Below are 15,554 nucleotides of genomic sequence, written 5' to 3' on the forward strand. Positions count from 1 at the left end.
GCTCCTTGAACATAATGACTTTGACTGTAAAGAACAATGCTCTCAGTATATACAGAACATCACAAATGTATTTTGTATATACAAAAAAACTCAGAACATTCTTTTATACATGACATTTAAGATTTTCACTAAACCATGTACACTTGCTACCACTTTACTGACTATGACATGTCTTCCACATACATCGGCTTCTATTGTGTGAAACAATTAACAGAATAGATATAACAAGATAATGAAAAAGAAATATCAATCAAAAGGAATAGGTTGTTAGTTGAAGTGATTAAATAGTTGAAGCAGCCATCAACAAATAAACAGGCTAAAATTATTTTGTACACATCACATTGATAAAAATCACATTTTCTCATACAGACTAAAGTATCCATGAGCGTAAGTCTTGCACTAAAACCAATAACAGGCTGGCAGTAAAATCACAAACAAAGACTGGCAATATTTAAATTACACTGACAAAACATAGAAACGACAATCTCACAAATACTGTTTCACTTTGTTCTCAGAAATATATGCGATTACCATTATTATTATCATTATTATAGGAACGTTTTAGCTGTGGCAAGTCAGCTTCAACTATTCAGGATATCACACCTCCAGTTTGCCATAATAAACACCCTGAAATCACTTATGAATCAAAGCTACATTGATAAAAACATCCTGGTTATTTAGTGAGTGAGTTTTGTTTCATGCTACCTTTAGCAATATCCAAGCAATATCAGGGTGGGGGACACCAGAAATGGGCTTCACACATTGCAGTTATGTGGAGAATTGAACACAGGTCTTCAGCATGACATGCAAACGTGTTAACCACTAGGCTACCCCATTGTCCCTCTGGGTTACTTACAATCGCCTAGAGACACAATACACTGAATAATCAAGAGACAAGGAAAATATCTCCTAAAAGTTTATCTGTTGATTGAAATCACAATTACAAGAATTCTCAACACTTTACATCTTCAAATATTATTCTTGAAAGGAAGGATACATCTGGGGTTTACCATGAAAAAACACTCTCATTATCAAGCCCAAAGTAACTGTGATCATGTTCTTACTGACCAAATTGTCATGACTTGTCACAAGCTTATCACTCTCAAATACAGTTGAACGAACTCTGAGAAGATTTCCATGATCAAGATTACTTCTGTCTTTGAGGATATTTCAGATTCAGATTTGAACATTTGTCAGTTACGAATGAGATAACGAAACAGAAATCCAGATCAACCTTTTAAAACTGTGTACTCATAAATACAGGTTGCAGGTAGCACACACTAACCTCACATAACCACAGAACCTATCATAGTAATTTAAGTGATGATAAAACATGACCTTTGCACATTGTCAACACTGAAGTGACTTCACTGATTCAGCACGTCGATTTAAAAACATAAAAAACAAATTCACAGGCTTCAAAAATGGTTTCATACAAATGCAAGCACAATTTCAACACAATCAAAAATATTGCTTGCACAACAGACTGCTCCTGAGTAAGTCACAGGAGTGATGGCAAGTCCTTCTAATGATGATGATGATGTTAAATTTCGTAAAAGTAAGATGAATTGTTGGTTACTTGGTTGGTTTTAGCAATATTTCTGTATATGGTGGCAGTCTGTGAATAATCAAGTCTGGACCAAAAAATGCAGGGATCAACAACATCAACATCCATCTACACATGTGTCAACCAAGTCAGCGAGCTTGACTACCCGACACCATTAGTCGCCTCTTACGACAAGCATGGGTTACCAAGACCAACTCTAACACGGATCTTCACAAGTAGAAATAACATGTCATTCTAAACCAACCAAGGAAACAACAAAATCAAAGTTCAGATGTAAGTATCAAACATAATCTAACCCTTTGGAAACAGTTCCAGAGTTGGATGTCTTTGGTGTTTACTCACAGCATACCTTTACGTTGATGAAACACTGACAATGATAGCCCTTATACTGTATCAAGCTACGACTGGCAAAGAAAACACTCCTAATCATCAGACAGGTATCTATAACCTGCCTTGTGGACCTTGTGAATCTATTATTAATGCTGTTATTTGAAATAGTCACATATTTTGGTTCAGTCAGGTGACAAATCCTGTCCCACAACTGTGTCATAGCTGATTCTGTGAGGGATAGCCATAACTGGGTGGATGTTTAACCAAACCAAACGTCAGATGAACACTTGAAAATTTTACTTTTTTACTTTCTACTGACAAAAACTTATGGTGAGCTGGTCATATCAGTGAGGATTTCATCACAACAGCCTCAGAAAACGACCTCAAAGAGTCACGGATTATCAGTGCCAACTGAATTCAGTTTGTAAGTCTTCAGCTCCAGTGGTCTTCAGTTAAAACATCATTTGAGATGTACATGTATATATAACCAGTTAATTCCAGCTGTAAGGAGCTGCTCTTGTTACAATAAAATCACATAAAAACGTCCTTGAAACAATGGATAACATTTTAAATTATTTGCAACAATGTGTTTACATGTAAAAGAAATTGCACAAGTGAAAACTAGCCCTTAAGCATGTGGCAAAACCTGTGATCCTCAGAAATTACTGAAAATTAAATGCATCCATGTAACTTGATGACTCGTCAATCTTTGACTGTCCGCAGTGATGCTGATCAATTCTAACGATATATAGTATATTTAGGAGGTACTACAGGTACATATGATAAACAAAATGTGGAATTATATCTAGCAACGGAAAGAATCACTGCGTGTTAAAACATGTTTGAGACACTCTTCACTTCTATTCTCACATAGAACATGAACATCCATGACGGAACAGGAAGCCCCATGAAAACTATTCAGTTACGTCACCATTCAATGGCAACCTCATCTTGGCATCCTGGATGACTAGGTATAATCTCAAAGCAGCAAGCAAAAGCCTATGTGCCATATAGATACTGTGCTACATTTGACATGGATTGTCTCCCCTTAGAGACCGGCATCACTGAAATGTACATCAATGAATATACAACAGTGCTGACCATGTCAGATATGTCACAGTGATGAAAATACTTATCAAAGCATGCACATACTTTACACCTGACTACAAGCAGGTGCTTGCATTCAGCAGGAAGCAGGAAGGTAATGCTTATTGCTATGTCCGTCAAAATGGACATCATTGTGAAAGCTAGCATAGTTTGGATAGCAAGGCAATTCTGTACTGTGGTGCTGTGACAAGCAGCTTTTGGCAAAGTGGTTGTGTTTTATTATCATCTGTTTTCAAAGAGTAAAATATTTACATACTGCACAGCACTTTATAGTAATGACAAGCAGCTGGGAAGACATCCTCATCACACTATATCCCTGATACACAGAATCATTCTAAAGATACCAGCATGTCCTCTCATACATACCTTTAAACAATTCAGCCAGAAAAAGCTATTATCTATTCTTATGCTATCAGATGAACATAGTAATAATAATTATCCCTTTAATTAATGAAAAGTTTAGAATCAGAAAACAGTAATAAACAAAATTTGATAATAGTGACAATCAAAAATGACCTTCAGTCTAAATATTTCAGAACAGTATGTAAACATTTCCCTTTGTCTGATCAAAATGAAGCTAATCTTCAAAAACTGGCTTCATGGAATAACAATTACAGGATTAATAAAATGCAATAACACTGGCACTTTCAATAAGTAACTGATCAATGTAACATTAATAATCAACAGAATTTGATCATCCCAGAACAATACCATGGAAAGGAAAAAAAACTTTACCAATGGGTACTGGATGACAATTCCAAAAGCTTTGTTTTACCATTGTGAACACACCTGCAAAAAACGACCTTAATCCAGTATGTGACCATCACTACAATCATATCAAATATTAGCAATGGTCACGGTATTAAGACTGCTTTCAGCTTGCTGACCACCCCTTCAACCTACCCAGATTCCTATGATATCCGCTTAAATGCACGTGCATGCACAAGCACCAAGACAGTACCTGAAAACATTTTTCTTGCATTGTTCCCTGATGATAATACTTGATCGTGGCCAATGGCAGCCATGTAAAGTATATACATGCTCCGACTTGTAAGTAAGGCACAGAAGGCAAATGCAGTTTCAGACCATTCTGGTAATATCAGACACGACCGACGAAAAGCAGCCCACTTGGGTATCACCTCCTCGTCGATGAAGATTGCTGGGATGCATTTCTTTGTTCCTCTTCGGTAGGTTCGGGAATGACAGCCTGGAGAGCTGCTGGTGTTAGCCACTCCTTTGGTATTGCTTTCTCAATGAAGGGAATACAAGAGCTCATGTAAGCTAGCCTGTTGACCCAACTGGGCAGTTCCTTGCCACAAATGATCTGAAACAAGCATTGTTGTATTGCAAGACATGACCGGCATAACAGCTAAAGAGTGAACTAATAATCAAAGCTGATAATAGTATCAAAACACATTGATGGTAGTGGAGCATATGTTGCCAATATGGAGAAGAGTGGAGTATTAGACTACTAGGGGTGACTATTGAGGGCGAAAACAACTATTGTGATAGTGATAGTCTATTGCAAGTAATGCAACATACTATTACCATAACGACAGCCTATTACGACGAACTATTGCAATACTATTGCCAGTTTTTTGCTCCTTTAATTGTCTCTTTTGAGTCATTTCCCAAATACTCGTACAGCTTACATGAAATTAAACAAAACTGTTGTAGTTTCAGTTTCTTCTAATAACTGACAAGAAACTTGAAACCCAGATCTAGTTAAAACATAAATTCAATGAAGCCGAAAGAGTCAAAGTGAACAAATCTGGTACTTCCTGTATTTTGCAGTGTGCATTTATCTACTAAACTATATACAGTAAGGCATACCATTGATAGCTTTTCATTTATACCAACGATGACTTACTCTCAAAGACTAAAAAATTGCAATCCATCAATAATCCAATGCATCGTTACAGCCCAATAGACTACTATGGAGAGCAGGGTCTAGATTTTCAAAGCTCTCTTATTGCTAAGATAGTCGCATGTGCCACACATTAACATTAACTTATGACTATCTTAGCACTAAGAAAGCTTTGAAAATCAGGGCCTAGAGGATTATAATGATGATATATACAGAGAAGTAATCACATGGAAACTCTATGGTTTACAGTGGATTATATGAAAAGTATATGGAGAGTAAAAGGTTCTGGAAAGTAAACGGATTACAGTGTTTTACATGGAAAGTATATGAAGAATAGATTATTTTATGGAAAGTATATGAATTACGGAGCTTTATACAGAAAGTATATAAAGAATTAAGGGTTGTATGGAAAGTATATGGATTGCAATGGGTTACATGAAAAGTATATGGAGAATAAAGGGTTATGTGGAAAGTATATGCACAGAAGTAAGCATGACTGATTTAACAGAGTGGACTACAGTGAACTGGATAAAACAAATCTTATATCTACTCATATATTCAAACCCAATACCAACCTGTGTAAGAGACTGAGTAAAATGATTGCAGTTTTTATTGAGTAAGTGATACTGGTCCCCACGGAACTCCTTCCCAAGTTGTTCCACTAACTTCCTGATTTCATCTGATGTGAAGTCAGTATATCCTAATACAATGGACTCCCTGGAAGTGAAAATATCAGCATCAGTAATATAAATGGACAGGTGTTTCCAGTGATATAACTATTTGGTAGACAGATGCTACAATATATGAAATGGTGTGCTAGTCTAAGAAGAGCTAAATTAAGGAAGTACTGATCACTTGTATTACTTGGTAAATCAAACCTCTGTAGTTATGGAATGGGTCATTTTTAAACAAAAACTAACTCCTAACCCTGTGCTTATCTGCAAGACCAGTTACCATATTGTACAATATCACAAGAAATGGGTTTCTTACATTGTATTCATGTGAGGAATCAGCCTTCAGAGTGACGAGCAAACGCTTTAACCATGACCCCACCATCCCATACAGTTCAAGGTACAACACAGGATAACTCAGTGTACAACATAACTCTGATAACAGATAAGCAAAACAACTGCATATAAGTTCACACTATATTCTAGTGCTGGGAATTGGTTGAAATGCCACAATTGATGATTGGTTCACTACCAACAAGCAATCATTAAAGAAAATCAGTTTGTGTCATTTTTCAAATTTTCCTATTCAGGTTGTCACTGCAGATAAGCGTAAGGCAGGTCTTTGTTGTTGTTGCTGTTGTTGCTGCTGCTTTTAGAAACTGTGCAAATTGTATCTGCATTTGCAAACTTCACATCCAAGGAAAGATGATTCAACTTGCTTCTTTGAAATGATGACTAATACATCATGAACATAGACTTCCTGGAATCCTCATGACATATTCAGTCATGACATTTCAGCAAGTAAAGTGAGATTTCTAAGAACTAAACAAATGTTCAGGCCCTGACAACTAACATATGTTCCATCATCAAGTTCAAACTCAACCAATCTGCAGATATTTCAAATAACTCGAACACCACTACTGTGTTCCAGTTCGTAATATATTCTACTATATATGAGACACTTTCTGTTTCACACTTCATATAGATGACAACCAATGATAGAGAGTTCAGCACTGTGTCACCTCCACTGTTCCATGCATACAACTGTAAACATGGTGAATAAATAGTTCTGATTCAGGGACTGGGAAAGAGAACTTTGACAATGGGCCATTTTCAGGATTATTCGCCATCTGCTGAATTAGGAATGGGCCACTGCTCTTGTATTAATAGAAAACTTCAAAATTGTAATGGGCCATATTTTATTCTAATGTGTAAAACAGAATATGGCTCCTGCCTTTCCCAATCCCTGTTGATTTAGGTGACACCAGTCATGGCTGGCCTGTACCATTTGCAAATTTTAATGGTTTGGAATGAAAAATAACACTCTATTGTAAACTTGTTGCCATGGAAAAATAGAGATATCTAAAATCCAAGCGTCAAAGGTGTGAGTTCAAAGTACCAAGTACAGGTCCTGTTCTTAGTTTCCATCATACTTTCATTCTCTGAGATTTCCAAGAACTTTTCATTAAGGACAATGGTTTGTCCCCAATTCAAGTTGGACAGAAAGATGGGCACTCAAAAATCAGAAACTTATAAAACATACATATGCTCTTGAGAGTGAGTGAGTGAGTGAGTGAGTTTAGCTTTACCCTGCACTATACACATACTTACTGCTATATGGCAGCAGTCTGCAAATGATTAAATGATCAAGTCTGGACCAGACAATACAGAGATATACATTGATCTTCACAATTGTGATACGATGACATGTGCAACCAAGTCAGCGTGACTGACAACCCAATCCTGTTAGTCGCCTCTTACAACAAGAATGGGTTACAGAAGATCGGTTCTAACACAGATCTTCACTTCATGAGTGAGTGAGTGAATGAGTATTGTCTTTAGCATAATAGTAATATTTCAGCAATATCACGGCGAGGAACACCAGAAATGTACTTCATCCATTGTACCCATGAGGGGAATCAAACCCTGGATTTCGGCATGACAAGCTAACACTTTATTTGCTAGACATGTTTGTCTGATGTCGCATCATGTTTATGTCAGGTCAGCTCTATCCTGGCATCCACAAATGATTGGGGATTGATAGATCATCTCTTGAGAAAAGTCACACACACTGATGTTATTATGACATGTATAGAATCTGCCAAGTCAGCAAAATATAACCTTTGGAAAAACTTAAAACTAGTCTGTCTCAGTCTCTGAACCACATTATGTACCCTGCCACCTAGCCCTACCTGCAATGTTAAAACCCTAAATGACGCAAATCTAGACTTAACTAGGTTAAGGAATCACCCTACTCACTAGGATTACTTTTCAATTTAAATAGGTTTACTTGTTGATATTACTTATATCATAGATAGTCAGGCACTAAGCATGAGACTTTTTCAAAACCTGCATAATGTTTAAGAGTACCCTGGAAGTGACAATCTAAATAGATCTCTCTTCAGATGCTACCATTTCATTGTATGGACAAATTTAGCAGCATTTTATTTAAAGTCTTATTACCAGCAGTTTCTGCAAATTTAACTATTGTTATTCCTGTTTACACAGTCAACCAATTAACAGGAACTCCTAACAATGAACATAGTGCACACACTGAATTACAAAATGTTTATCTCACTTGAATTTGAACTGCTCCCCCAAGTCATCTGCATCCTTAGGTGCTATTTCAAACACACCAGAAAATGGAAATGGATGTCCTCCGTACGCATATTCTGAAATAAGGAAATAATATTCAGCACAGTCATAAACATTCTGTCACTATAGTTACAAGAACATCACTGTTGTTACAACATCACCAAAGTTTGGTTGGGATAGGTAACTTGGGTGCCAGCATCAGGTCAGTACTGAATAGGAACTGGATACATGCAGGACTACCAAGACAATTATTTTTGTTTGTTCCTTGTTTATCACCACACTAGGCAGTATTCTATCTGTACAGTGTCTATCTGTAAATAATTGAGTCTGGACCAAACAATCAAGCGATCATTAGCATGTGCATTGATCTATGCTGTTGAGATAAAATGACGCATCAAAGTCAGCAAGCTTGACCACCCAATCCTGTCAGTCGAAGTTTGGGGTGCTGAAGACCAATTCTTCATGGTTTTAGTCAGTTATTAAGAACTCTGTGCTTTCATTACAAGTTACCAAAATTTGCATTTCTATGAACTATGCACATGTTCTTTCTGACCTTTATATGTTTTGTTAAGATTAAGCTTCAGTCAAAGTCAGTGTTTGCAAGTCCAGATCATTTTATATGGCTGTCAAAATATTCTTAACAGGGTTCCAGTCAAACAATTCTCAAAAAGGACACATGGTACCCATCTCTCGTTTGGTTGGTTGGTTTCTTATTTAATGCCGCATTCAGCAATATTCCAGCTACATGGCGACGGTCTTTAACTAACTGAGTCTGGACCAGACAATCCAGTGATCAACATTATGAGCATCAGCCAGCACCATTTTTGGAATACTGGTTGGGGGATAGTATGAGAAGAATTCAATTTCCAAGTCACAGAGCCTGACCATCCACTCACCATTTTAGATGGGTCTACCACAAACCAAAGCTTCTGACTAAGTGAGTGTGTTTAGTTCTACCCCACACTCAGCAATATTCCAGTTATAGGGAGACAGTCTGTAAATAATCAAGTCTGGACCAGACAATCCAGTGATCAACATCATGCGCATCGATTTGCGCGGTTGGGATACTGGGAACCAGGAAACAAAACACAGTATATGACCTTCATAATTTATATGCTCACCTGTCCCATACACCTCAATGCCTGAATGGAAGACCCCAATGCCAAGCGATGACGTGTACTCATTTATCCAGTACTGCAAATGAAATTGAAAGGAACATCAGAATTAGTTGTTCTTGGATTGGTAGGGTTAAAAATGATTCTTTTCCAGCTCCAAAGAAATTATCAGAACATACCATTCTCTAAACCATTACTCCATAGCACCCTTGTATTGCCTGCAAGGACCATTATAACTAATAATTAGGAGTTCCCAGGGTCCCATACGCTTGTAAGTCAAGGTAAAACCCTGTTAGACCTGTTTTTTGTGTATTCATATGATCATATTTACTCTCCTCAGTGGAGGAGGTAAAAGTAATGCGACTCATGCAAATGACTGAAAGAAAATAGGAAATATTCTAACATGGACTGAAAACCCTTTTGATAGCTTGAACATGACCACTGTCCATACCTCACTGGTTTCCTTACTGTATTTTCCTAAAACTACACACTGCTATAAACATGACACAGACACGTAACATTGACACATTTACCTTAAGAAAGGTCATTTAATATGGACGCGTATCATGTCCACAACACATGGAATCCAAACAAACATTACTTTGTGTGTATGTACTTCACTACTTCACCATAAATCCTACTATTGCATGACACTTAAGAAATGTGCATGACACGCAACCATCAGGTTAAGTAGTGCTGATATTAGTTTACAACCTGCGATATGATACTAAATGTTTAGTCACAGCGATATATTGCCAAAGTATTGAGCACTGATGCCTTGATACGATACAAATAGTGAGTGAGTGAGTGAGTTTTAGTTTTACGCCGCTTTTAGCAATATTCCAGAAATATCACGGCGGGGGACACCAGAAAATGGGCTTCACACATTGTACCCATGCGATACAAATAGCAACATAAGGGAACTAAAATGATTAATTCTAAAATCAACTATAAAACATGTTAAGATCAAAACAAAAACTTTGTAAAGTATTTTATCAAATTCCATTAGCATTTTTCAATATTCATTCAGAAATGAGATAACAAAGTTTGTGAATGTTGACACATGTGAGCACTGAGTCTGACACAGTTCTTTACACAAGAAATTTCTCAGAATATGTTTACTGATGAAGAAAAGCCTATATCTTCATCATCAAACAAAAGTAAGTCTTTTTCTTGCAAGATATCGAGATTCAGAAATATTCAAAGTTACCATCGATGTATCATAGCCCATTTGAAGAATCATACTGGTATATACTACCATGCTTAACTTTGTATTGATTCAATGTATCTAGCAGGCTATGGATCAATGCATCGATACGCATGGATGAATCTTCACACCACAGACTATCATATACTCATGTTCTTCTAATCAATACAGTCACAGAGTTGGTAGAAATATATTTGGGTTAAGAAAGTTATGCATAGAGTTAACCATCTCATCCAATAAACATGATCAATGGGGCAGGGTTCTAAAAATAATTCTCTGGATTTATGTTTATCAGAGATACTGATGATTAGGTTACTAAACCAACAAGCATGATAAAACACTTTGTACGTATTGGAGTTCAACTTGATATTGAGGTTGCAGGTATGAGTGTTGCATCTGCATCAGTGCCATAATCATGTTACTAATGACCAACTATTGTCAATTATGTGGAAAAAAATATGTGAATGTTACCAGTCTGAGTAAATTTATCCTCAGTACTTTTCGTTACACTCCACTACTGAGTCTCACAAAACTTTATGGGAGGTTGCGTCAGGTAACCTTTGAGATTGACCAATCAGAACACAGCTTACCAAATCGCGAAAATGCACATTCACACATACCTTTTGAACTTTTTATCTTACGTACAACCATGACAACAGTGAGTAAACAGTCGCTGAAAATAGTGCTTTGGGCAATATTCAAGAATGTCATCTTCAGGAAATATTAGCTAATGGTAACCATGTCAACAGAAACCTTAAAGTGTATATACTGCAGGTCAAATAACTGTGTTATGTGCAGATTTTTGTTTGTGGAGAGATCTGTGTCACTGACTTGAATATTTTGAAAGTCCCTCCGATCCCTAAAGAGTAGCTGTTGTCTGATTGGTTAAATCTATTCAACCATCTCACGTTTGATTGGACAGTCATTGGTCGCTCAAAGGTTACCTGATGCGACCTTCTACTAGGTTTTGTTAGACTCAGTGGTGGAGGGTAATGAAATACACTGAGACTAAGTTTACTTAGACTGTGAATGTTACATTTAACAATTATCATATGGATCATTTGGATTTATCACTTTGAATGAATATTTACTGAATGATATTTACACTTGATATAGTGATCATTTTCGCTGGAAACTGAAATGATAACACAAGATAAGTGCAAAAGTTATCATTTGTGTTTGCAGGATTTTTCAGTAGCTTATCTACTTAATTGGCCATTCGAAGGGCCAGTAAGTCAACAGTTTGGCCAATGATCCACTAAGCATACATGTCCTGACCTTTGTCTTGTTTATAAATTGTAAAGAAGTGTTATTTTCTAAAATAATAACACATGGACCTAACGCTAGTTTCTCATATTTGTCTGCTTCATTAACTGTAACACTGACAAAAAAGAAAACATAGACATTCATAGAAATGAGGGTATGTGCAGTATTCATCTACATTTCAGGGGTTAAACTATTTCGTTTACAGGTTTGTACAAACCTGAAATCGCGAAAGCTGTTGAGAAAAATGAAAGCTATATGTTCTCACAATCTACTATCATTTAGTTTTTTCTCCTGCTTTGCCTAGTTTTCGAGTTACAACCCTTGTTTTCATAGATGATTCTGTCAAAATCACTTGGTGTCACTAGGTTGTAATTCGTGTTAGGTGGTATAAACCTACACGTTATTTGTCATCATTCACTTTATGCTCAATTAATGAATTTATAACAGGTATAATTAGTGGTAATGCCACTTAGATTACCCGACAATGGCCCCCATTTGGCATTTCTTTTGTCTGGATCCATCAAAGGATTAACCGATAACACTCTGATTGATTAATTAGTTTTATGGGGATTTAAATGGGGGATTTGTCAAAAGGTAGTGTTTATGTATGTACATTTACTAATCTATACTGAATAGACTCTGTCGTCTCTATGTCTATGTAAAACAAGACCCTTCTTTCAAAGGATTAACCGCCAGTACATTGATCGCTCATTATTGGCTAACTAAATAACTTTTTAAAAAGAATGACGCACATTATGCAATTAGTTGGCAGGTGTGCTATCTTGGGTAACCAATGAAACTATACAGCAATGTGAAACACCTGAAACGATACATCACGTTTTCGTATATTAGACTGTTAAAAGACACATCACTTGGGAAATCTGCAGATGAATTATATATCACTTGTTTTTTGTGGATATTGATGGATACATTCCTCAAAGAAGGTAATAGCCTGACATTGTTCCTATAACTTTAATTTTAATATTTGCATTTTTGTTTTTAATAAGTTGTCGTAGCTTTCAATAGAGTCATTGTAATGATGCAGACAACATACACTAGGGCGTGCATGCGAATTTTGATTCATATAGGCAAACTATGAAATGTCTACATATTACATTCCTCTTATACATTCGCAGATCGCTTCTTTTTATTAAGTTTCAAAATGCATACAAATATGATTATAAAGTAATTAGAATTATGAGACCAAGTATAAAGACGTATATTGACAAGTGTCTACATACTGGTGAGTGAATGTTACAAACCAAGTATTATTTATTATCGCAGTATTTTCATTTCGACCCCGACCTCGCTTAGGTTAGGTTACAGGTTGTGCCACGCAAACTCTTTTTGGTAATGATTCAAATACATATTTATGTAGTTTTGATTTTCTAACTTACCATACATAATCTCATTAATTCAAATGGACTTGACTTCACGATTTTCAAAAATGGTGGTGCCCTGTCTTGGGATGAGTGCTATTTAAGTTTGTTTTCACTGACTTACAAATGGACAATTACTTTCTACTGGTAGTAAAATATGTAGTTTATTGATGGACAATAGGATTTTGCATGGCATTGCTTATAACATAACAATTTCACTCTTGGAAGTGAGGTGAAGGTCAATAAAACATTGCTTGCAATATAAATGTCACTTCGACCGCCACCTTGCTTCCTTGGAAGAAGTCCTTATGTTAAAAGTTGTGTCATGCAAAATTCTTTTGGCCATGATTCAAATGCATATTTAACTACCAGTAAAAAGTAGTTTTGATTTTCCAACTTGATGAGAACAAATCATAATCTCAATAATTCTAATGGACTTTAGCCCGTGACTTCACGATTTTCAAAAATGGCGGCGCCCTGTCTGAGGATGAATGCTATTTAAGTTTGTTTTCACCGACTTACAGAATCAAAATTACTTTCTACAGGTAGTAAAATATGTTTTCTATTGATGGACATTAGGATTTTACATGACACTGCTTATAACATAACAATTTCACTCTTGGAATCGGTCAAAATAAGGGGTCAATATAAGCTAACTTACGATAATATTGTCTCTTCGACCACATCCTCGTTTTCGAGGAAGAAAGTGCTATATCCATGCAAAATCCTTTTGGTCAGCAATGTGTAGTAAGCAGTCTTAATTTTATAAACTCGATGAAACTTAAACTCCATTTCCTATCCTGCACGCATGGTAGGGGGCGAACCATCCGATTTAGTATATACCACAGGCTTCCACACGCTCGCTTCGCACGCATTAACAACCAATTTAAGCACAAACTACAGAGTCTGGTGGAAATCTGTGCATAGTGACACCATCACCCGACTCCAAGGAACAATTGGCGGCAACACAACAATTCGGCATGTCTTTGGTGACGTCGAGAAATCAGCAACATGACGAGCTTCCTACACATTTTCTATACATTTAACTGGAAACCGTTCCTTCTATGACGTCACTGTAGGGCTCTGGCAACAGAGTTACGTAACCTGTCTGTGGTTTCGTTTGTGGGCGAGAGAAAAGCAGAAGGCTTTTTAGCAACTTTTAAGCGCTTGGTATGAATTAACCACAAGTTTGTTTTTTAAAAAAAAATGGTGTTTCGTTTATGACTAACCAAAAGTCTTTCATATGCAGTGATAAAAAGAGTACCAAAAATTGAGTTTAGTGGTCCTTTAAGATTTCTCTTCGATCTTCCTCAGTTATTCCGCATAGGGCTTGGGTTAGCTGTTGTTTTCCAGTAGTGTGTTTGTTGAAGAATTTAATCTCTCTGATATTGTTTCCTGTGTGATATAATACACCCAAATGTCAACTGTCAACAGACTTGCCCTTTAACATGTTTATGGGTTATTTCAACTCCTCTGTTGAAACCACAGAGGCCATTTTCTCAAGGCAAATTTAGTACAGTGGCACTACATTTGGGGTAATATCTGGGCTAGTTTTTCTAACATACCCATCAAACTACACAACCTATCACTGCATAAGAAAACATGAAGATGCTCGTACACACATATCTGGATACATGCATGAAAACATAAACACTCGCACCCACCATATTTTCACTTGCCAAATTTCAAGGCTTTCCCAGTGAATAAAAGTAATTAATGCAAATATGAGGTTCCAAATGTTAGAACATACACACAGAAATCAGCACATGTCAAAACTAATAGATAAATACGTCATAACAGAAAATATCACTTACCATATCATACACATTGACAATAACTGGCTCTTGCGCCATAGCAGTGCACACAATTGTCGGTTGAAAAGCCAGTTAGACGATTTTGCATTTAATCAACTGGAAGAAACGTGTAGTAAGGTTACACACAAAGCCTAGGTGTGCAAAAGTTGGTGCACATACAGTTGGTCAAATGGTCTTCGGCTAAGTGAGGTCACACCAATAAAGCAAGAGATGATCTGTCAAAACCAGGCACCTCAAATATCCTTTCCTAGTTTCAATCAGCTGATTGGGTTACCAACATAACTATATCCTTCTTGACAAGAAAACACCCCAGGAATGACACATATCTGTCAAAACGTCAAAAATAAGAGTGACATGAATGAGTAATATTGGTGAACAATAAAAAAGTGAGAAATGTTCTACTGTGGGAGTTGTACAGGAAAGTGTATTACGTCATTTCCAGCAACTGAGTAATCATACTATTTTCCCTTAAACTATCTCACAAGGTGTAGAATAATGTTCAGTGAACATATCTTTTGTGAATCAAATGTTGAAATTACGTTTTAAATAAAGTGAATAAGCATGTAGCTAAATAATTACATCTTTGTACAATTCAAACCATGAGTACAACAAACACGTTTGCCAAAACATTTTAAC

At 36.5% G+C, this 15,554-nt stretch overlaps 1 protein-coding gene across 1 annotated transcript; it reads right to left on the reverse strand.

Annotated features, from left to right (window-relative positions):
- Nucleotides 1–3,562: 3,562 nt before the first annotated feature.
- LOC137294683 (deubiquitinase DESI2-like) lies at nucleotides 3,563–15,319 on the reverse strand. Its single transcript, XM_067825755.1, has 5 exons — nucleotides 14,919–15,319; nucleotides 9,259–9,331; nucleotides 8,121–8,214; nucleotides 5,447–5,588; nucleotides 3,563–4,328 (listed from the first exon to the last, which is right to left on the reverse strand). Exons 1-5 carry the CDS (start codon nucleotides 14,955–14,957, stop codon nucleotides 4,140–4,142), a joined length of 537 nt encoding a protein of 178 aa, XP_067681856.1. The 5' UTR covers nucleotides 14,958–15,319; the 3' UTR covers nucleotides 3,563–4,139.
- Nucleotides 15,320–15,554: the final 235 nt, after the last annotated feature.

The sequence above is a fragment of the Haliotis asinina genome, chromosome 8 (genome assembly GCF_037392515.1).
Source record: "Haliotis asinina isolate JCU_RB_2024 chromosome 8, JCU_Hal_asi_v2, whole genome shotgun sequence".
Lineage (NCBI taxonomy): Eukaryota > Metazoa > Mollusca > Gastropoda > Lepetellida > Haliotidae > Haliotis > Haliotis asinina.